The sequence below is a fragment of the Mobula birostris genome, chromosome 22, assembly GCF_030028105.1.
Source record: "Mobula birostris isolate sMobBir1 chromosome 22, sMobBir1.hap1, whole genome shotgun sequence".
Classification (NCBI taxonomy): Eukaryota; Metazoa; Chordata; class Chondrichthyes; order Myliobatiformes; family Myliobatidae; genus Mobula; species Mobula birostris.
The window spans coordinates 60,388,661-60,407,201 of NC_092391.1; the positions used below are offsets into that span (position 1 = coordinate 60,388,661).

The 18,541-nt window shown below is 44.5% G+C and overlaps 1 protein-coding gene across 1 annotated transcript in view; it reads left to right on the plus strand.

Moving 5' to 3' along the window:
- The window catches only part of txnrd2.2 (thioredoxin reductase 2, tandem duplicate 2), a 185,422-nt gene that overhangs the window by 22,090 nt on the left and 144,791 nt on the right, over nucleotides 1-18,541 (plus strand). The window contains exon 4 of the mRNA XM_072240869.1: nucleotides 4,349-4,493. Within this exon, the coding sequence (XP_072096970.1) occupies nucleotides 4,349-4,493 (145 nt within the window). The remainder of the gene's footprint in view (nucleotides 1-4,348; nucleotides 4,494-18,541) is intronic.

Genomic DNA, 18,541 nt, shown 5'->3' on the forward strand with positions numbered 1-18,541 from the left:
AATAAGGACTCAAACCATCTTGCAAATATCCCCTAAACCGCCATACCCTTTCAAAATTGAAGTCGTACTTTATCATCAGTCATTCGGTTTCGATTGTTATCCTTTTTTCTTCCCATTGCATCAGCTCTTCTTCTTTCAGTTCTTGGTGATGGGATGCCAAAACCTCTTCAACATCACGTTCGTCAGCTTCCACAAGCCAAACTCATGTTGTCCTTACTTCGTTCACCACGATCAAAACGCTTAATTATGTCTAGTTTTATCATAAGTGAACACCCTTACGAGCTCTTTCAGGCTTTTCCAATACCATAGAACTCATCTTGCAAACGGCTACTCACAGGCACGTGTTAAAGCAAAGCAGTTCCGAATCCGGAGGAGAGCAGCTGCTCGGGGTGCGCTGCCTTTTATCGCGCGCTGATTTTTTCGAGCGCTGAATTTTTTTTTCGTAACAGTGAAAACACCTTCTGAAAGCAAAAACAGGGTACTAATGTAGGTCTTTCGTAACAGTGAGGTTTCGTAAAGCGAACGTTCGAAAAGTGGGGGGCACCTGTATATATAAAATCAAATTGTTAAATTAAAACAGAAACAAAAAAAAGTGGTGAGGTAATACTCATGGGTTCAATGTCCATTCAGAATTGGATGGCAGAGGAGAAAAAACTGTTCCTGAATCACTGAGTGTGTCTTCAGGCTTCTGTACCTTCTCCCTGATGGTAACAATGAGAAGAGGGCAGGTCCTGGGTGGTGGGGGTCCTTAATGATGGACGCTACCTTTTTGAGGCATCGCTCCTTGAAGATGTCTGGATACTGCAGAGGCCAGTTCTCATGATGGAAACAACAGGAAATCTACAGATGCTGGAAATTCAAGCAACACACATCAAAGTTGCTGGTGAACGCAGCAGGCCAGGCAGCATCTCTAGGAAGAGGTACAGTCAACGTTTCAGGCCGAGACCCTTCGTCAGGACTAACTGAAGGAAGAGTTAGTAAGAGATTTGAAAGTGGGAGGGGGGAGATCCAAAATGATAGGAGAAGACAGGAGGGGGGAGGGATGGAGCCAAGAGCTGGACAGGTGATTGGCAAAAGGGATATGAGAGGATCATGGGACGGAGCGGGCCCCCCCCACCCCCGGCCCCTTTGAACGCAGAGCGGGCCCTCTCGGCCCCTTTGAGCGCGGAGCGGGCCCCCGGTCCCCCCTTTGAGCACGGAACGGGCCCTCTCGGCCCCTTTGAGTGCGGAACAGGCCCTCCCGGCCCCCCCTTTGAGTGCGGAGTGGGCTCTCCTGGCCCCTTTGAGCACGGAACAGGCCCTCCCGGCCCCTTTGAGTGCAGAACGGGCCCTCCCGGCCCCTTTGAGTGCAGAACGGGCCCTCCCGGCCCCTTTGAGCACGGAACGGGCCCTCTCGGCCCCTTTGAGCACGGAACGGGCCCTCTCGGCCCCTTTGAGCACGGAACGGGCCCTCTCGGCCCCTTTGAGTGCAGAACGGGCCCTCCCGGCCTCTTTGAGCGTGGAACAGGCCCTCCCGGCCCCCCCTTTGAGTGCGGAGTGGGCCCTCCTGGCCCCTTTGAGCACGGAACAGGCCCTCTCGGCCCCTTTGAGCGCGGAACGGGCCCCTCCCGGCCCCTTTGAGCGTGGAACGGGCCCTCTCGGCCCCTTTGAATGCGGAGGATGGCCCTCACGGCCCCTTTGAGCACGGAGGAGGCCCTCCCGGCCACACTCAGCCACATCACCAAGCAAACAACTGATTTAATCCAAGCTGTTGTCATTCCACACCATGCGCCTCTGGAAGATCCTCTGTATTTTCTGGCCAAGAAATGTCTCTAAACATGCCCTACTGCTTCAATGTCATCAACAAGACATGGCCACAGTCATCACGAGGAAACGTAGGAGATGGATTGGACACATGATGAGAAGAGAGGTCAACATCCATCATCAAGACAGCACTACGTTGAACCCCTGAAGGATGGAGGAAATGTAGGAGGCCAAAGATAACCTGGTGCCGAACCAACTTAGCCCAATATACGGGATGTCCCAGCTAATATGGGACAGTTGGCAACCCTACGTACCACAGTGGCAGAAATGAGGACGCTGAACCTCAGCTGGGGCACAATAAAGAAGATGGCCAAGGACCGACAGAGATGGAGAACTTCATTATGGACACTGTTACCTTGATATTTCATGCTCATTAATTATTGCTATTTATTTATATCAACATTTGCACTGTGTGTTTACAGTTTACAGTTACGGTTCTATAGATTTGCTAAGTATGGCCATAGAAAAAGAATCTCACGGTTGTATGTGGTGACATGTACATACTCTGATTAATAAATTTTACTTTGAACTTTGTACTGTCCAAAAGTCTTAGGCAGCCCAGCTATATTTATGTGCCTACGACTTTTTCACAGGACTGTATGTCAGTGATAACAAACCTGATTCTAACTCTACCAGCCTCTGACAGAAGTGAATGAGTTAAATTTATATTATTTAGAGACACAGGGCAAAGGAGGCCCTTCCAGCCCTTCAAGCTGCACCAATCCCCCAATTTAACCCTAGCCCAATCACAGGACAATTTACAATGACCAATTAACCTGCCAACCGCTACGTCTTTGGACTGTGGAAGGAAAGCGGAGAAAACCTACGCACTCCATGGGGAGGATGTACAGACTCCTTACAGATGATGCTGGGATTGAACTCCTAATTCCAACACCCAGAGCTATACTAGCCCTATCCGTTATGCTACCATGGCACACCAACTGATGTGAAACTCATCCAGAGAGAGAGAGAGAGATTAGATTGAAGTGAGCAGGACTAAATATGCCTGGACTTATAGATAACTTTGTGGTTTGGTGTTTTATATTCTGTGGTTTTTGTTTGCTTTTTTTTAAGCCGTTTGCACAATTTGTTTTTTTTTGCACATTGGGGGTTTGATGTTTCCCCTTGAACTGGTTCCACAGTTTTCATTGTTTCATGGTTGACTGCGGGGAATATGAATCTCAAGGTCGTATACTGTTTACATACTTTGATAATAAATGTACTTTCGATCTTTGAGTTGCTAAGTGAAGCTCATTTATTTTCACACGTGAGTTGCAATTATTAGATCAGTCTTTTCAAAGGAATAGGATCGTTGTAACATGCACAAGTGCTGGAGCGTCTCAGCAGGTTAGACAGCATCTATGGAGACGAATAAACAGTCGACAATTCATGCCAACATGTGATTTTTGTAATTTTCTTGTCTGTTTATTTTTAAGGCCCTTTTCTTGACCTCTGTCCCCATCCTTCATTGAAAGGGCAGTCAGGTAACCTTAGGTGGTGAAATGGTTTTAATTATAACTATTATAATATTACAAGGGGTGATTGATAAGTTCATGGCCTATGGTAGAAGGAGTCAATTTTAGAAAACCTAGCACATTTATTTTTCAACATAGTCCCCTCCTACACTTACACACTTAGTTCAGCAGTTGTGGAGCATACGGATCCTTCTTTGTAGAAATGGTGCACAGTAGAGGTGATTGAGAGAAGTGGCCATGGCCTGGGTGGTAGTATCTCTGATGATGAATGCTGCTTTTCTATCACAAGGTTTATGTAGGTGTGCTCAATGGTTGGGAGGGTTTTACCTGTGATGTACTGGGCCAAATCCACTACCTTTTGTAAGATTTTCTGCTGAAAGGCATTGGTGTTCTCGTACCAGGCTGTAATGCAGCCAGTCAGCACACTTTTCACCATACATCTACAGAGGTTTGCCAAAGTTTTTGATGACATGCCAAACCTCCGCAGATTCCTGAGGAAGTAGAGGCGCTGTCGTACTTTCTTTACAATAATATTTACGAAGAGTGATTCATAAGTTCGTGGCCTAAGGTAGAAGGAGTCAATTTTAGAAAGCCTAGCACATTTATTTTTCCTACATTTACACACTTAGTCCAGCGGTCGTGGAGCATACGGATCCCTTCTTTGTAGAAGTCGGTGTCTTGGACCTCCAGAAAGTGGTCCACAGCAGGGATGATTGATACATTCGTGGCCTAAGGTAGAAGGAGATAAGTTATTAACTTCAAACTTTCTGCATTTCCACTGAAAGAGTTGAACTACACGTGCATGTAACAAAAGCTGTATAACTCAAGGCCGCGAACTTATCAATCACTCCTGCTACCCAGGGCCACAAACTTATCAATCATTCCTGCTGTGGACCACCTGGAGGTCCAAGACGCTCTCGTTACATGCACGTGCACATAACAAACAAATTTTAAGACATACTGGTGATATTAAATCTGATTCTGATTCAATTCATCTTGTTCATTTTTAGGGAATTGGGCACCTGTAAGTTGTGCGATCTGTAATATGCCATTATTTGCTTACCATTTAGGCACTAGATGGGGCCTTGGTGGCACTTGCGTCAACGTGGGCTGTATTCCAAAAAAGTTAATGCACCATGGAGCCCTTCTGGGCAGCACCATTAAAGATGCCCAGAAATATGGTTGGGATGTACCTCTGCCTGTATGTCATGACTGGTATGTTCATACTTAAATACTGTTGCCTCTACCTGTCCCCTCCCAGCCGCTGTCATCGCCTTTGCACTCCCCTCCTCCACCTGGCTCCATCCTTCAATCAACCCCACCCCAGCTGCATTCACTTATCGCCTGCCAGCACTTGTTTTATCCCTCCCCCTCCCCCTCCCCCTCCCCTCTTTTTGCTGGTTGTCTGAGAGTTCACGAGATATTCTGTAGATGCTTGAAATCCAGAGTAACACATGGGCGTAATCCATTGAGAGGAATAAAGAGCTGGCCTTTCACACTGAGACCCTTTTGGTCCTGATGAAGCTTGAAATGTTGGCTTTTTATTCCTCTCCATAGATGCTGCCTGACCTGCTGAATTCCTCCAGCATTTTGTGTGCGTTACTCAGAATCCAGATGAAGGGCCTTGAGCTGAAGGACGGCATGGTATGTAGTGGTTAGCACAACGCTTTACAGTGCAGGTGACCTGTGTTCAGTTCCCGCTGCTGCCTGTAAGGAGTTTGGACGTTCTCCCCATGAGCGCGTTGGCTTCCTCCGGATGCTCCGGATTCCCCCCACAGTCCAAAGGTGAGCCGCTTAGTAGGTTAGCCTGTCATTGTAAATTGTCCTGTGATTAGGCTGGGGTTAAATTGGGGGATTGCTGGGTGGTGCAGCTCAAAGGGCCGGAAGAGCCTACGCCGCACGTGTAGTGACTTTTGCGGTGCTGACATAGCATGCCTATAGCTCACTAACACTAACCCTAATCCATGTGTCATAGAGTCATAGAAAGGTACCACATAGAAACAGGCTCTTCGACCCATCCAGTCCATACTTCCATCGACCTGTACCGAGACCACAGCCCCCCATACCCCTCCAGTACATGTACCTATCTAAACTTCTCTTATATGTCAAAATCGAGCTTGTGTGTACCACCTGTGTTGGCAGCTTGTTGCACACTCTCACAACCCTCTGAGTGAAGAAGTTTCCCCTCACGTTCCCTTAAACATTTCAACTTTCACCCTTAACCCATGATCTCTAATTGTAGTCCCACCCAACCTCAGTGCAGAAAGCCTGCTCTTTGGACTGTGGGAGAAAACCAGATCACCTAGAGGCAACCAACCATGCGGTTATAGGGAGAACATACAAACTCGTTACAGACAGCGGCGGGAATGGAACTCCGATCGGTGACCGCTGGTGCTGTAAAGTGATTGTGCTAACCGCTGCGCTACTGTGCTGTACGGCTGTGTGTCCCATGTCATCACAGGGAAGAAAAATTGGCAAATCAGAACCAAGTTTAATATCACTGGCATGTGTTGTGAAATTTGTTGTTATGTGGCAGCGGTACATTGCAATACAAATAATAGAAAAAAGGTAAATTTCAGTAAATATATTTATACTAATTAGCTACTTTATATAAGTAGTGCAAATAAAAAGGAAATGGAAAAGTGGTGAGGTTCTGTTCATGGATTCAATGTCTATTCAGAAATCAGATGGCAGAGGGGAAGAAGCTATTCCTGAATTGTTGAGTGTGTGTCTTCAGGGTTTTGTACTCCCTTCCTGATGGTAGCAATGAGAAGAGAGTATGTCCTGGGTGATGGACACGGCTTTTTTGAGGCATTGACCCTTGAAGATGTCCTAAATACAATGGAGGCTAGTGCCAATGATGGAGCTGACAAAGTTTACAACTCTGTGCAGCTTATTTCAACGCTGTGCAGTAGCCGCCGCCCCCACCCCATACCAGACGGTGATGCAGCCTGTTAGAATGCTCCCCACGATACATCTGTAGAAATTTGTGAGTGTCTTTGGTGACATACGAAACCTTCTCAAACTCCTAATGAAATGTAGCCGCTGTTGTGCCTTCTTTATAGCTGCATCGATATGTTGGGTGCTCACTGCCAGATGTTAATTAAAGAGACTTAAGGCAAAAACTCTGTAGTTACTTAGCCTAGTGTTTAAATGAGAGTAATACCAGTGTGAGTGGTACAGGTGCTCAGTTTTGCTCCGTATCTTATATATCTGCAAATGTCTGCTGGAGTCAACCTTTGCATCAATTTTGCCCTCAGGGCCAAGGTTATTGAGGGTTCAACGTGGACTCTTAAGTTTTAAATGTGTGATGTCGCTGAATATTTCTGAGTTCTGATTGAATAAGGTACCAGTTTTTAATTGGATGGCTGGTACTTTTGACAGAAAGTTAATGGATTGTATGCCATTAATCAGGGATGACTTGCATGAGTGTTTGGACTCATGGAGCCATAGAAAAGTACAGGAAAGAAACAGGCCCTTTGGTCCATCTAGTCCCTGCCGAACCATTAAAACTGCCTACTCCCATTGACCTGAAGCAGGACTATAGCCCTCCGAACTTTATCATCCATGTACCTATCCAAACTTCTGTTAAATGTTGAAATTGAAATTGCGTCCACCATTTGCGCTGGCAGCTCATTGCACACTCTCAGACCCTCTGAGTGAAGAAGTTTCTCCTCACGTTTCCTTTAAACTTCTCACCTTTCACCTTTAACCCATGAACTCTGGTTGTAGTCCCATCCGACCTCAGTGGGAAAAAGCCTGCTTGTACTTACCCTATCTATACTCCTCATAATTTTGTATACCTCTATCAAACCTTCCCTCAATCTTCTATGTTCCAAGGAATAAAGTCCTAATTATTTAATCTTTCCTTTTAATTCAGGTCCTTCAGATCTAGCAAAATTTCTGTAAAATTTCTCTGTACTCTTTCAACCTTATTTACATCTTTCCTGTAGGTAGGTGACCAAAATTGAACCAATACTCCAAATTAGGCCTCACCAATGTCTTAAGCATTTTCAATTGGCCATTTAGCTGTAATGCTCCCTGCTGAACCTCATTACATTGAAATTGATTATCACACTTATGTGCACTAAAACAGTGAAGGAAGTTCAGAAGTGGTCCATTGGTTACAAAGAGCTTTGATTGCTCTGTGGAAGTGAATGCAATCTAAATAAATGCTATTGTTTCAACAATGTTTGCTTTAATTGCATTTTACATTTTCATGGAGCTGTTCAAAAGTTCAAAGTAAATTTATTATCTAAATACATATATGTCACCATAAATAGCCCTAAGATTATTTACACACTTTTATAGATATGCAGATGTAATGTGGTGAGTGTTCTAAGCGGCTGCATCAAGGTCTGGTACAGTGGTGGGGGCATTGCACAGGATCAAAATAAGCTGCAAAATGTTGTAAACTCATTCAGCATCATTGTGGGTACTAACCTCACCAGCATCCAGGACACCTTTAAAGAGGAATACCTCAAAAAGGTGGGATCCATTGTAAAGGACCCCCATCACCCAGGACATGCCCTCTTCTCATTGCTACCATCAGGGAGGAGGTACAGGAGCCTGAAGACACACACTCAACAATTCAGGAACAGCTGCCATCCAATTTCTGAATGGACATTAAACCCATGAACACTACCTCACTAGTTTTTTCCCCTTTTGCACTACTTTAATTTATTTAATATATACAAATACACAGTAATTTACAGTTTTTATTATTATGTATTGCAGTGTACTGCTGCTGCATAACAAATTTCATGATATATGCCAGTGATCTTAAACCTCATTCTGATTGTGATTCTGATAGGATCTACGGAGTCATTAGCCTTCTTTAAACATCTTGTAAGGATTATAGTTTGCTTGAGATTTGCAGTGTTCAGATGTAGGGTTGCCCTTTTATGGAACAGAACTAAACGGAACACTCCTAGACCGTCTCGAGGACTTGTGCTTTGGTGTTGTATTCGCTCGTTTGTTTTTGCTATTTGTGTGATTTTTTTTTCCGTGCATTGGGTGTTGGATGGCTTCTTTGAATGGGTTCCATGGTGTTTCTTTGTTCCGTGCTTGCCTGTGGGAAGACGAATCTCGGGTTTGTATATTGTATACATACTTTGATAATAAATGTACTTTGAATCTTTCTTTCCTTTTGTTGCTGCTGCACAGTAGAGTGTGCACAAGTTTGATCTGTAGCAGTGCACCAAGGAGCTCTTCTTGTGTGAGCTTAGGTTAATCATGGAAAATATCGCAGCTAACCTTATTTTTTCTCTTTCAGCAGTGTTCTCATTTTGTTTGGAGATAAGGTTTATTGTGGTGGTCATTCCCTGGTCCTGAAATAATTCAACACCACGGTAGTGTAGCGGTTAGCGTGATGCTATTACAGTTCAGGGCATTGGAATTCGGAATTCAATTCTGGTGTCCTCTGTAAGCTAGTTTGTACGTTCCTTCCCGTGTGCACATGGCTTTCCTCCAGGTGCTCCGGTTTCTTCCCATAGTTCAAAGATAAAGATCAAAGTACATTTATTATCCAAGTATGAAGACTACATTCAATCTTGAGATTCACCTCCTTACAGGCAGCCGCAAAACAAAGAATCTCAGTAGAACCCATAAAAAAAACCCATCAAACACCCAATGGGCAGAAAAAAAAATTGTGCAAACAATAAAAGTAAGCAAAGAACTGAAGCCACAAAGGCAGTCACAGCCGATCCAGGATCCCATTAGTTGCAGGCCACAGCCTCAGCTCGAGCAGAGATAAGTACATCTTACTGGGCAGCAAGCTTAACACCAGCCTGTCCCTTGCCTCAGGTCCTGAAACCCTGACCTTTTCAAACTGGTCTTGTGCTAAATTGGCCAAGCCATTGTCCCGTGATTAGGCTCGGGTTAAATCAGTGGGTTGTTGGGCAGTGTGGCTCGAAAGGACAGAAGGACCCATTTTGTGCTGTATCTCTAAATAAATAAAAATTAATAAAGAAGCTGGATAGTCATGGGCCAAATGAAAGATGGTGATGAATCAGCATATAGGACGGAGGTTGAAAATCTGCCTGAGTGGTGCCGTAACAACTACCTCTTACACATTTCAGAGGACCTGTCCTCAGCCCTGCACGTAAGTGCAATTGCGAAAAAAGCATGGTAGCACCTCTACTTCATTGTAGTTTATGGAGATCCAGCCTGACTTCTAAAACTTTGACCAACTTCTGTGCACATGTAGTGGAAAATATATTGACTAGTTGCATCACAGCCTGGTATGGAAGCAGAATCAGGTTGATTATCACCGGCATGTGACATAAAATTTGTTAACTTAGCAACAACAATTCAATGCAATACATTATATAGAAAGAAATAAAAGTAATAATAATGAATAAATAAGTAAATCAATTACAGTATACACATAAATAAAGGCATCCGTTAGTCTTGCGTGCCATGGATCTGCACCAGGAAAGTCTTCACTCTCCAGGGTGCAGGCCTGGGTAAGGTTGTACGGAAGACCAGCAGTTGCCCATGCTGCAAGTCTCCCCTCTCCACGACACCAATGTTGTCCAAGGGAAGGGCATTAGGACCCCTACAGCTTGGCACCAGTGTTGTCGCAGAGCAATGTGTGATTAAGTGCCTTGCTCAAGGACACAATACATGTTGCCTCGGCTGGGGCTTGAACTCACGACCTTCAGGTAGCTAGTCCAATGCCTTAACCACTTGGACACGTGCCCACAGTATACATATATTGAATAGATTAAAAAAAATAGAAATACTGTATACTAAAATAAGTGAGGTAGTGTCCAAGGGTTCAATGTCCATTTAGGAATCAGATAGAAGAAAGGAAGAAGCTGTTCCCGAATTGTTGAGTGTGTGCCTTCAGGCTTCTATACCTCCTGTCTGATGGTAACAGTGAGAAAAGGGCATGCCCTGGGTGGTGGAGGTCCTTAATGATGGACGCTGCCTTTCTGAGATACTGCTCCCTGAAGATGCCCTGGGTACTTTGTAGGCTAGTACCCAAGATGGAGCTGACTAAATTTACAACCCTCTGCAGCTTCTTTCAGTCCTGTATAATAGCCCCTCCATACCAGACGGTGATGCTGCCTGTCAGAATGCTCTTCACGGTACAACTATAGAAGTTTTTGCGTGTATTTGTTGACATGCCAAATCTCTTCAAACTCCTAATAAAGTATAGCTGCTGCCTTGCCTTCTTTATAACTACATCGATATATTGGGACCAGGTTAGATCCTCAGAGATCTTGACACCCAGGAACTTGAAACTGCCCACTCTCTCCATTTCTGATCCCTCTATGAGAATTGGTATATGTTCCTTCGTCTTACCCTTCCTGAAGTCCACAATCAGCTCTTTCGTCTACTGACATTGAGTGCCAGGTTGTTGCTGCGGCATCACTCCACTAGTTGGCATATCTCACTCCTGTACGCCCTCTCGTCACCACCTGAGATTCTACCAACAATGTTTGTATCAACAAATTTATAGATGGTATTTGAGCTATGCCTAGCAACACAGTCAGTGTATATAGAGAGTAGAGCAGTGGGCCAAGCACACATCCCTGAGGTGCACCAGTGTTGATTGTCAGTGAGGAGGATATGTTATCTCCAATCTGCACAGATTGTGATCTTCCGGTTAGGAAGCTGGGGATCCAATTGCAGAGGGAGGTACAGAGGCCCAGGTTCTGCAACTTCTCAATCAGGATTGTGGGAATGATGGTATTAAATGCTGAGCTATAGTAGATGAACAGCATCCTGACATAGGTGTTTGTGTTGTCCAGGTTGTCTAAAGCCGTGTGAAGAGCCATGGAGATTGCGTCTGCCTTTGGCCTATTGTGGCGATAGGCAAATTACAATGGGTCCAGGTCCTTGCTGAGGCAGGAGTTCAGTCTAGTCATGACCAACCTCTCAAAGCATTTCATCACTGTCGATGTGAGTGGTACCGGGTGATAGTCATTAAGGCAGCTCACATTATTCTTCTTAGGCACTGGTATAATTGTTGTCTTTTTGAAGCAAGTGGGAAATTTCACCCGTAGAAGTGAGAGGTTGAAAATGTCCTTGAATACTCCCGCTAGTTGGTTGGCACAGGTTTTCAGAGCCTTACCAGGTACTCCATCAGGACCTTCCGCCTTGCGAGGGTTCACTCTCTTTAAAGACAGACTAACATCGACCTCTGAGACAGAGATCACAGGATCATCAGGTGCAGCAGGGATCTTCACAGTTGTAGTTGTGTTCTCCCTTTCAAAGTGGGCGTAGAAGGCGTTGAGTTCATCTGGTAGTGAAGCATCACTGCCATTGATACTACAGGTTTCCTCCGCCATCCGAACGTAGAGCGTTCCTATGAAATGGTTCGTAAACTGAAATGTCGTAAAGCGAAGCAGCGATTACCATTTATTTATATGGAAAAATTTTGTGAGCGTTCGCAGACCCAAAAATAACCTACCAAGTCAAGCCAAATAACACATAAAACCTAAAATAACAGTAACATATAGTAAAAGCAGGAATGATATGATAAATACACAGCCTATATAAAGTAGAAATACTTTTCCACAATCATTGCTGGCACTGTTCTCCGAAGCGAAAATCTCACGCAAGCGCTCTCGGCAAAAACACTCTCTCCAGTAACCTTTAAGCTATGAAGCTGCCAAATCATACCAAATAACATGTAAAAATACACAGCCAATATAATGTAGAAATAATATATGTACAGTGTAGTATCACTTACCGGAATTGAGAAGACAGCGCCGAGCACACTGATGATGGTGTGTTAGACTGAGTCGTCGGAGTTTGGGTGGAGCAGTGGCCCCCACCCTCCAGGCCACTGACCAATACATCGCCGCGAAGCATGCAGCAGTAGCCGGAAGGCACACAGCACATCTTTAAGAAAAAAGCCGAAATAAACATGCTAATTAATTAGGTGCCGCCCGACACGTAATTGTCGGCCCAAATCAGTGCTGATTGCCGATTGCCTCGCCTCTGATCTGGGCCGACATTTATGTGTCGGGCCGCACCTAATTAATTAGCTTGTTTATTTCGGCTTTTTTCTTAAAGATGTGCTGGGTGCGTCCCGGCTGCCGCTGCATTCTCCGCGAATCGGTATCTGTCCGGGGCCTGGGTATTGGGGTGGTAGGACACTGGGGTGTCATCTCATCGTTGTCTATTTCCATTAGAGCAGGCGGCTCATCTTCTCCTATGACTGCCCGCCTCGATGTCGAAGGTCGAGGTTCGTCGTCTGCTGTGGCTGATGTGGAAGGCTTGCTTGACTGCTGAGCCTCGCGCATTTTTCTATCATACAGTTCTTTGTAAGCACTCAAATCATCTTGCAAATATCCTCTAAACCTACGTACCCTTTCAAAATTAAAGTTGTACTTTATCATTGCAGCGAAAATCTCACGCAGTTGCTTCACGTTCATTTTGCTACTGAATTCGGTTTCGATTGTTATCCTTTCCTCTTCCAATTGCATCAGCTCTTCAACTATCAGTTCTTGGTGATGGGATGCCAAAACCTGTTCAATATCATCTTTGTCAGCTTCCACAAGCCAAACTCACGTTGTCCTTTCTTCGTTCACCACGATTGAAACGCTTAATTATGTCTAGTTTTACGCTAAATGTAACACCCTTACGAGCTCTTTCAGGCTTTTCCAATACCTCAGAATTCAACTTGCAAACGGCTGCTCACAGGTATGTGTTAAAGCAATGCCGTTCCGAATCCGGGGGAGAGCGGCTGCTCTTTTATCGCCTTTTATTGCCTTTTATTGCATGCTGATTTTTTTCGTAACAGTGAAAACACCTTCTGAAAGCGAAAACAGGGTACTAATGTAGGTCTTTCATAACAGTGAGGTTTCGTAAAGCGAACGTTCGAAAAGCGAGGGACACCTGTATTGGGTTTTGCTTTGTAGGAAGTAATGTCTTGCAGACCCTGCCAGAGTTGTCGTGCATCCAATGTCACTTCCAACCCCATTCAAAGTTGTCTCTTTGCCCTTGAAATAGCCTTGGGCAAATCATACCTGGTTTTCTAGTTCAGGCTTGGGTCGCCAGACTTGAATGCCGCAGATCTAGCTTTCAGCAGATGATGTACCTCCTGGTTCATCCACGGCTTTTGGTTTGGGAATGTACGGTAAGTCTTTGTAGGCTCACACTCATCCACACAGGTTTTAATGAAGTCGGTAACAACTGCAGCATACTCATCCAGGTTCGAAGATAAATCCCTGAATACAGTCAGCCCACCGATTCAAGCAGTCCTGTAGGTACTCCTGGGCTTCACTTTTCCATACCTTCTTGGTCCTCACTACTGGTGCTGCAGTCTTTAGTCTCTGCCTGTACTCAGGGAGTAGAAGTACAGCCAGGTGATCAGACTTCCCAAAGTGAGGGCGTGGAGTAGCACGGTAGGCATTCTCGATGGTGGTGTAGCAATGGTCCAATGTGTTGTTTCCTCTGGTATTGCAAGTGATTTGTTGATGGTAATTGCTTAGTGATTTTTTCCAGACTGGCCTGGTTAAAATCTCCCAAAACAATGGTGAAGGCGTTAGGGTGTGCTGTTTCGTGCATGTTGGTCCCATTGCTCAGATAATCTAAAGCCTGCTTGACATTGGCCTGAGGTGGAATGTATACTTCTACCAAAGTGACCCTGGAGAGTTCCCTTTGTAGATAAAAAGCACGGCTCTTAACTGCTAGATATCCCAGGTCTAGTGAGCAGAATTGGGACAGCACTGATATATTTGTGCACCAAGAAGAGTTGATCATGAGGCGTACTCCTCCACCTCTGCTTTTGAGAGATTATAGATCTACCCTGATGGTATATAGTAAACCCGTCAATCAGAATCGCTGCATCCAGTTCAGAAGGGGTTAACCGGGATTCCATGAAACAAAGGACACACGCGGTCCTAATGTTCCTCTGATTCAGCACCCTAGCTCTGAGATCGTCGATTTTATTCACCAGAGACTGCATGCTTGCCAGCAAGATAGTCGGTATAGGGAGTTTAAAACCCCGTTTCTTTAAACACACTTGTAACCCTGCTCTGCACCTGCGCTTCCTCCGAGGTATCCTACGTGGGCGCTTCCAACCACAATCGGTGTTGTTTCTGACAGTTTTAAGCAGCGATAGTTCATTTAAGTGCATTAAGACATCTTTGTTGACTGTACTGACCTTGGAAGCAGTTGTGCTTTTTAGCTGTATCAGGTTGAAACGGGAATATTTAATTGTATCCATTGAGAGTACTGCTGCTACTCGAGTCGCGCCTAGATGCCCTGGAAGTGATTGCCCACCAATGCCCTCGAAAGGAAAATACTGCAAAAGGTAGTAGATACGGGCCAGTCCATCACGGGTAAAGCCCTCCCCACCATTGAGCTCATCTACATGAAACGCTGTTGCAGCAAGGCAGCATCCATCATCAGGGACCCTCACCACCCAGGACATGCTCTCTTCTCACTCCTGGTTCAGGACTCACACCAGCAGGTTCAGGAACAGTTACCACCCCTCAACCGTCAGGCTGTTGAACCAAAGGGGATAATGTCACTCAACTTCACTTGCCCCGTCATTTAAATGTTCCCACAACCTAAGGCACTCACTTTCAAGGACTCTTCATCACATGTTCTTGATATTTATTGCTTATTTATTTGTGATTATTTCTTTATTTTTGTATTTGCACAGTTCGTTGTCTTTCGCACACTGGTTGAATGCCGAAGTTGGTGCGGTCTTTCATTGATTCTGTTATGGTTATTATTCTATAGATTTATTGAGTATACCCACAAGAAAATGAATGTCAGGGTTGTAAATGGTGATATACAGTGGCATGCAAAGGTTTGGGCACCCCTGGTCAAAATTTTTGTTACTGTGAATAGTTAAGTGAGTAGAAGATGAACTAATCTCCAAAAGTCATAAAGTTACAGAGGAAACATTCTTTTCAACAGTTTAAGCAAGATTAGTGTATTATTTTTGTTTTGTACAATTTTAAAGTGAAAAAAAGGAAAGGAGCACCATGCAAAAGTTTGGGCACCCCAAGAGATTTGAGCTCTCAGATAACTTTTACCAAGGTCTCAGACCTTAAATAGCTTGTTAGGGCTATGGCTTGTTCACAGTCCTCGTTAGGAAAGGCCAGGTGATGCAAATTTCAAAGCTTTATAAATACCCTGACTCCTCAAACCTTGTCCCAACAATCAGCAGCCATGGGCTCCTCTAAGCAGCTGCCTAGCACTCTGAAAATTAAAATAGATGATGCCCACAAAGCAGGAGAAGGCTATAAGAAGATAGCAAAGCGTTTTTAGGTAGCCATTTCCTCAGTTCGTAATGTAATTAAGAGATGGCAGTTAACAGGAACGGTGGCGGTCAAGTTGAGGTCTGGAAGACCAAGAAAACTTTCTGAGAGAACTGCTCTTAGGATTGCTAGAAAGGTAAATCAAAACCCCCGTTTGACTGCAAAAGACCTTCAGGAAGATTTAGCAGACTCTGGAGTGGTGGTGCACTGTTCTACTGTGCAGCGACACCTGCACAAATATGACCTTCATGGAAGAGTAATCAGAAGAAAACCTTTACTGTGTCCTCACCACAAAATTCAGCATCAGAAGTTTGCAAAGGAACATCTAAACAAGTTTGATGCATTTTGGAAACAAGTCCTGTGGACTGATGAAGTTAAAATAGGACTTTTTGGCCGCAATGAGCAAAGGTATGTTTGGAGAAAAAAGGGTGCAGAATTTCATGAAAATAACCCCTCTCCAACTGTTAAGCACGGGGGTAGATCGATCATGCTTTGGGCTTGTGTTGCAGCCAGTGGCGCCGGGAACATTTACTGGTAGAGGGAAGAATGAATTCAATTAAATACCAGCAAATTCTGGAAGCAAACATTACACCCTCTGTAAAAAAGCTGAAGGTGAAAAGAGGATGGTTTCTACAACAGGATAATGATCCTAGACACACCTCAAAATCCACAATGGACTACCTCAAGAGCCACAAGCTGAAGGTTTTGCCATGGCCCTCACAGTCCCCCAACCTAAACGTCATTGAGAATCTGTGGATAGGCCTCAAAAGAGCAGTGCATGCAAGACGGCCCAAGAATCTCACAGAACTAGAAGCCTTTTGCAAGGAAGAATGGGCGAAAATCCCCCAAACAAGAATTGAAAGACTCTTCACTGGCTACAGAAACCGTATACAAGCTGTGATACTTGCCAAAGGGGGTGTTACTAAGTACTGACCAAACTTTTGCTTCAGGCTCTTTTCCTTTTTTGTTATTTTGCAACGGTAAAAGATGGAAATAAAAAAGTAATCTTGCTTAAAATATTGAAGAAATGTGTCATCTTTAATTTTATGCCTTTTGGAAATCAGGTCATCTTTTACTTGCTTAGTTATTCACAGTAACAGAAATTTTGACCAGGAGTGCCCAAACCTTTGCATGCCACTGTATATGTATTTTGATAATATATTTATTTCGAACTTTTGGAACTTTGAAGACCATAACACATAGGAACAGAATTAGACCAATCTACCCATCAAGTCTACTCTGCCATTCCATCATGGCTGCTTTATCTCTTTCAACCCATTCTTCTGTCTTCTCGTAACTTTTGACACCTAACTAATCAAGAACCTATCAACCTCTGCTTCAAGTGTGCTGAACTGTAGCACCTCAGCTGCTCTCTTGCATGAGATCGGCATTAACCAATACTGACCGCAATTACTAGGTTTGGACCGGCAGCATTCCAGTCTGCAAGATTCACTGGTGCACTATCATGGCAACACTAATCTGTGTAAACAATTTAGACAACACATTGTAACTATAATGTTTTCCCTTTGTTCGAGCTGACATTTCTCTCTTCCCTGCACCTGGAGCATTTGGAGAGCTGCCATGCAGTAGATTATATCTACTGTACAATAAATCCTAAAGCAAGAAGCACAATTAATCTACACTGACGGCTAAATGGGAGCTTTTGTGATTAAGATAAAGCTACTGGTCATGACATGTATCTTAGCAGCAGCACTATTAAAAACAGTAGCATTAGTTAGAAACATAGAAACATAGAAAACCTACAGCACAATACAGGCCCTTCGGCCCTCAAAGTTGTGCCGAACAGGTCCCTACCTTAGAAATTACTAGGCTTACCTATAGCCTTCTATTTCTCTAAGCTCCATGAACCTATCCAAAAGTCTTTTAAAAGACCCTATCCGCCTCCACCACCGTTGCTGGCGGCCCATTCCATGCACTCACCACTTGTGAAAAACTTACCCCTGACATCTCCTCTGTACCTCCTCTCTAGCACCTTAAACCTGTGTCCTCTTGCGGCAACCATTTCAGCCCTGGGAAAAAGCCTCTGACTATACACACGATCAGTGCCTCTCATCACCTTATACACCTCTATTAGGTCACCTCTCATCTTCCTTCGTTCGAAGGAGGAAAGGCCGAGTTCACTCAACCTGTTTTCATAAGGCATGCTCCCCAATCCAGGCAACATCCTTGTAAATCTCCTCTGCACACTTTCTATGGCTTCCACATCCTCCTGTAGTGAGGCGACCAGAACTGAGCCCAGTACTCCAAGTGGGGTCTGACCAGGGTCCTATATAGCTGCAACATTAAATTCAATTCCACGATTAATGAAGGCCAATACACCGTATGCCTTCTTAACCACAGAGTCAGCCTGTGCAGCTGCTTTGAGTGTCCTATGGATTCAGACCCCAAGATCCCTCTGATCCTCCACACTGCCAAGAGTCTTGCCATTAATACTCTATTCTGCCATCACATTTGACCTACCAAAATGAACTACTTCACACTTATCTGGGTTGAACTCCATCTGCCACTTCTCAGCCCAGGTTTGCATCCTATCAGTGTCCCGCTGTAACCTCTGACAGCCCTCCACACTATCCACAACACCTCCAACCTTTGTGTCATCAGCATCAGCAAAACACTGGTCACCAACCTCCATGCAGAATATGACCCGTCTATAACCACTCTTTGCCTTCTGTGGGTAAGCCAGTTCTGGATCCACAAAGCAATGTCCCCTTGGATCTCCTGCCTCCTTACTTTCTCAATAAGCCTTGCATGAGTTACCTTATCAAATGCCTTGCTGAAATCCATATAAACTACATCTACTGCTCTTCGTCCATCAGTGTGTTTAGTCACATCCTCAAAAAATTCAATCAGGCTCGTAAGGCACGACCTGCCCTTGACAAAGCCATGCTGACTATTCCTAATCATATTTTCCCTCTCCAAATGTTCATAAATCCTGTCTCTCAGGATCTTCAATCAACTTACCAACCACTGAAGTAAGACTCACTGGTCTATAATTTCCTGGGCTATCTC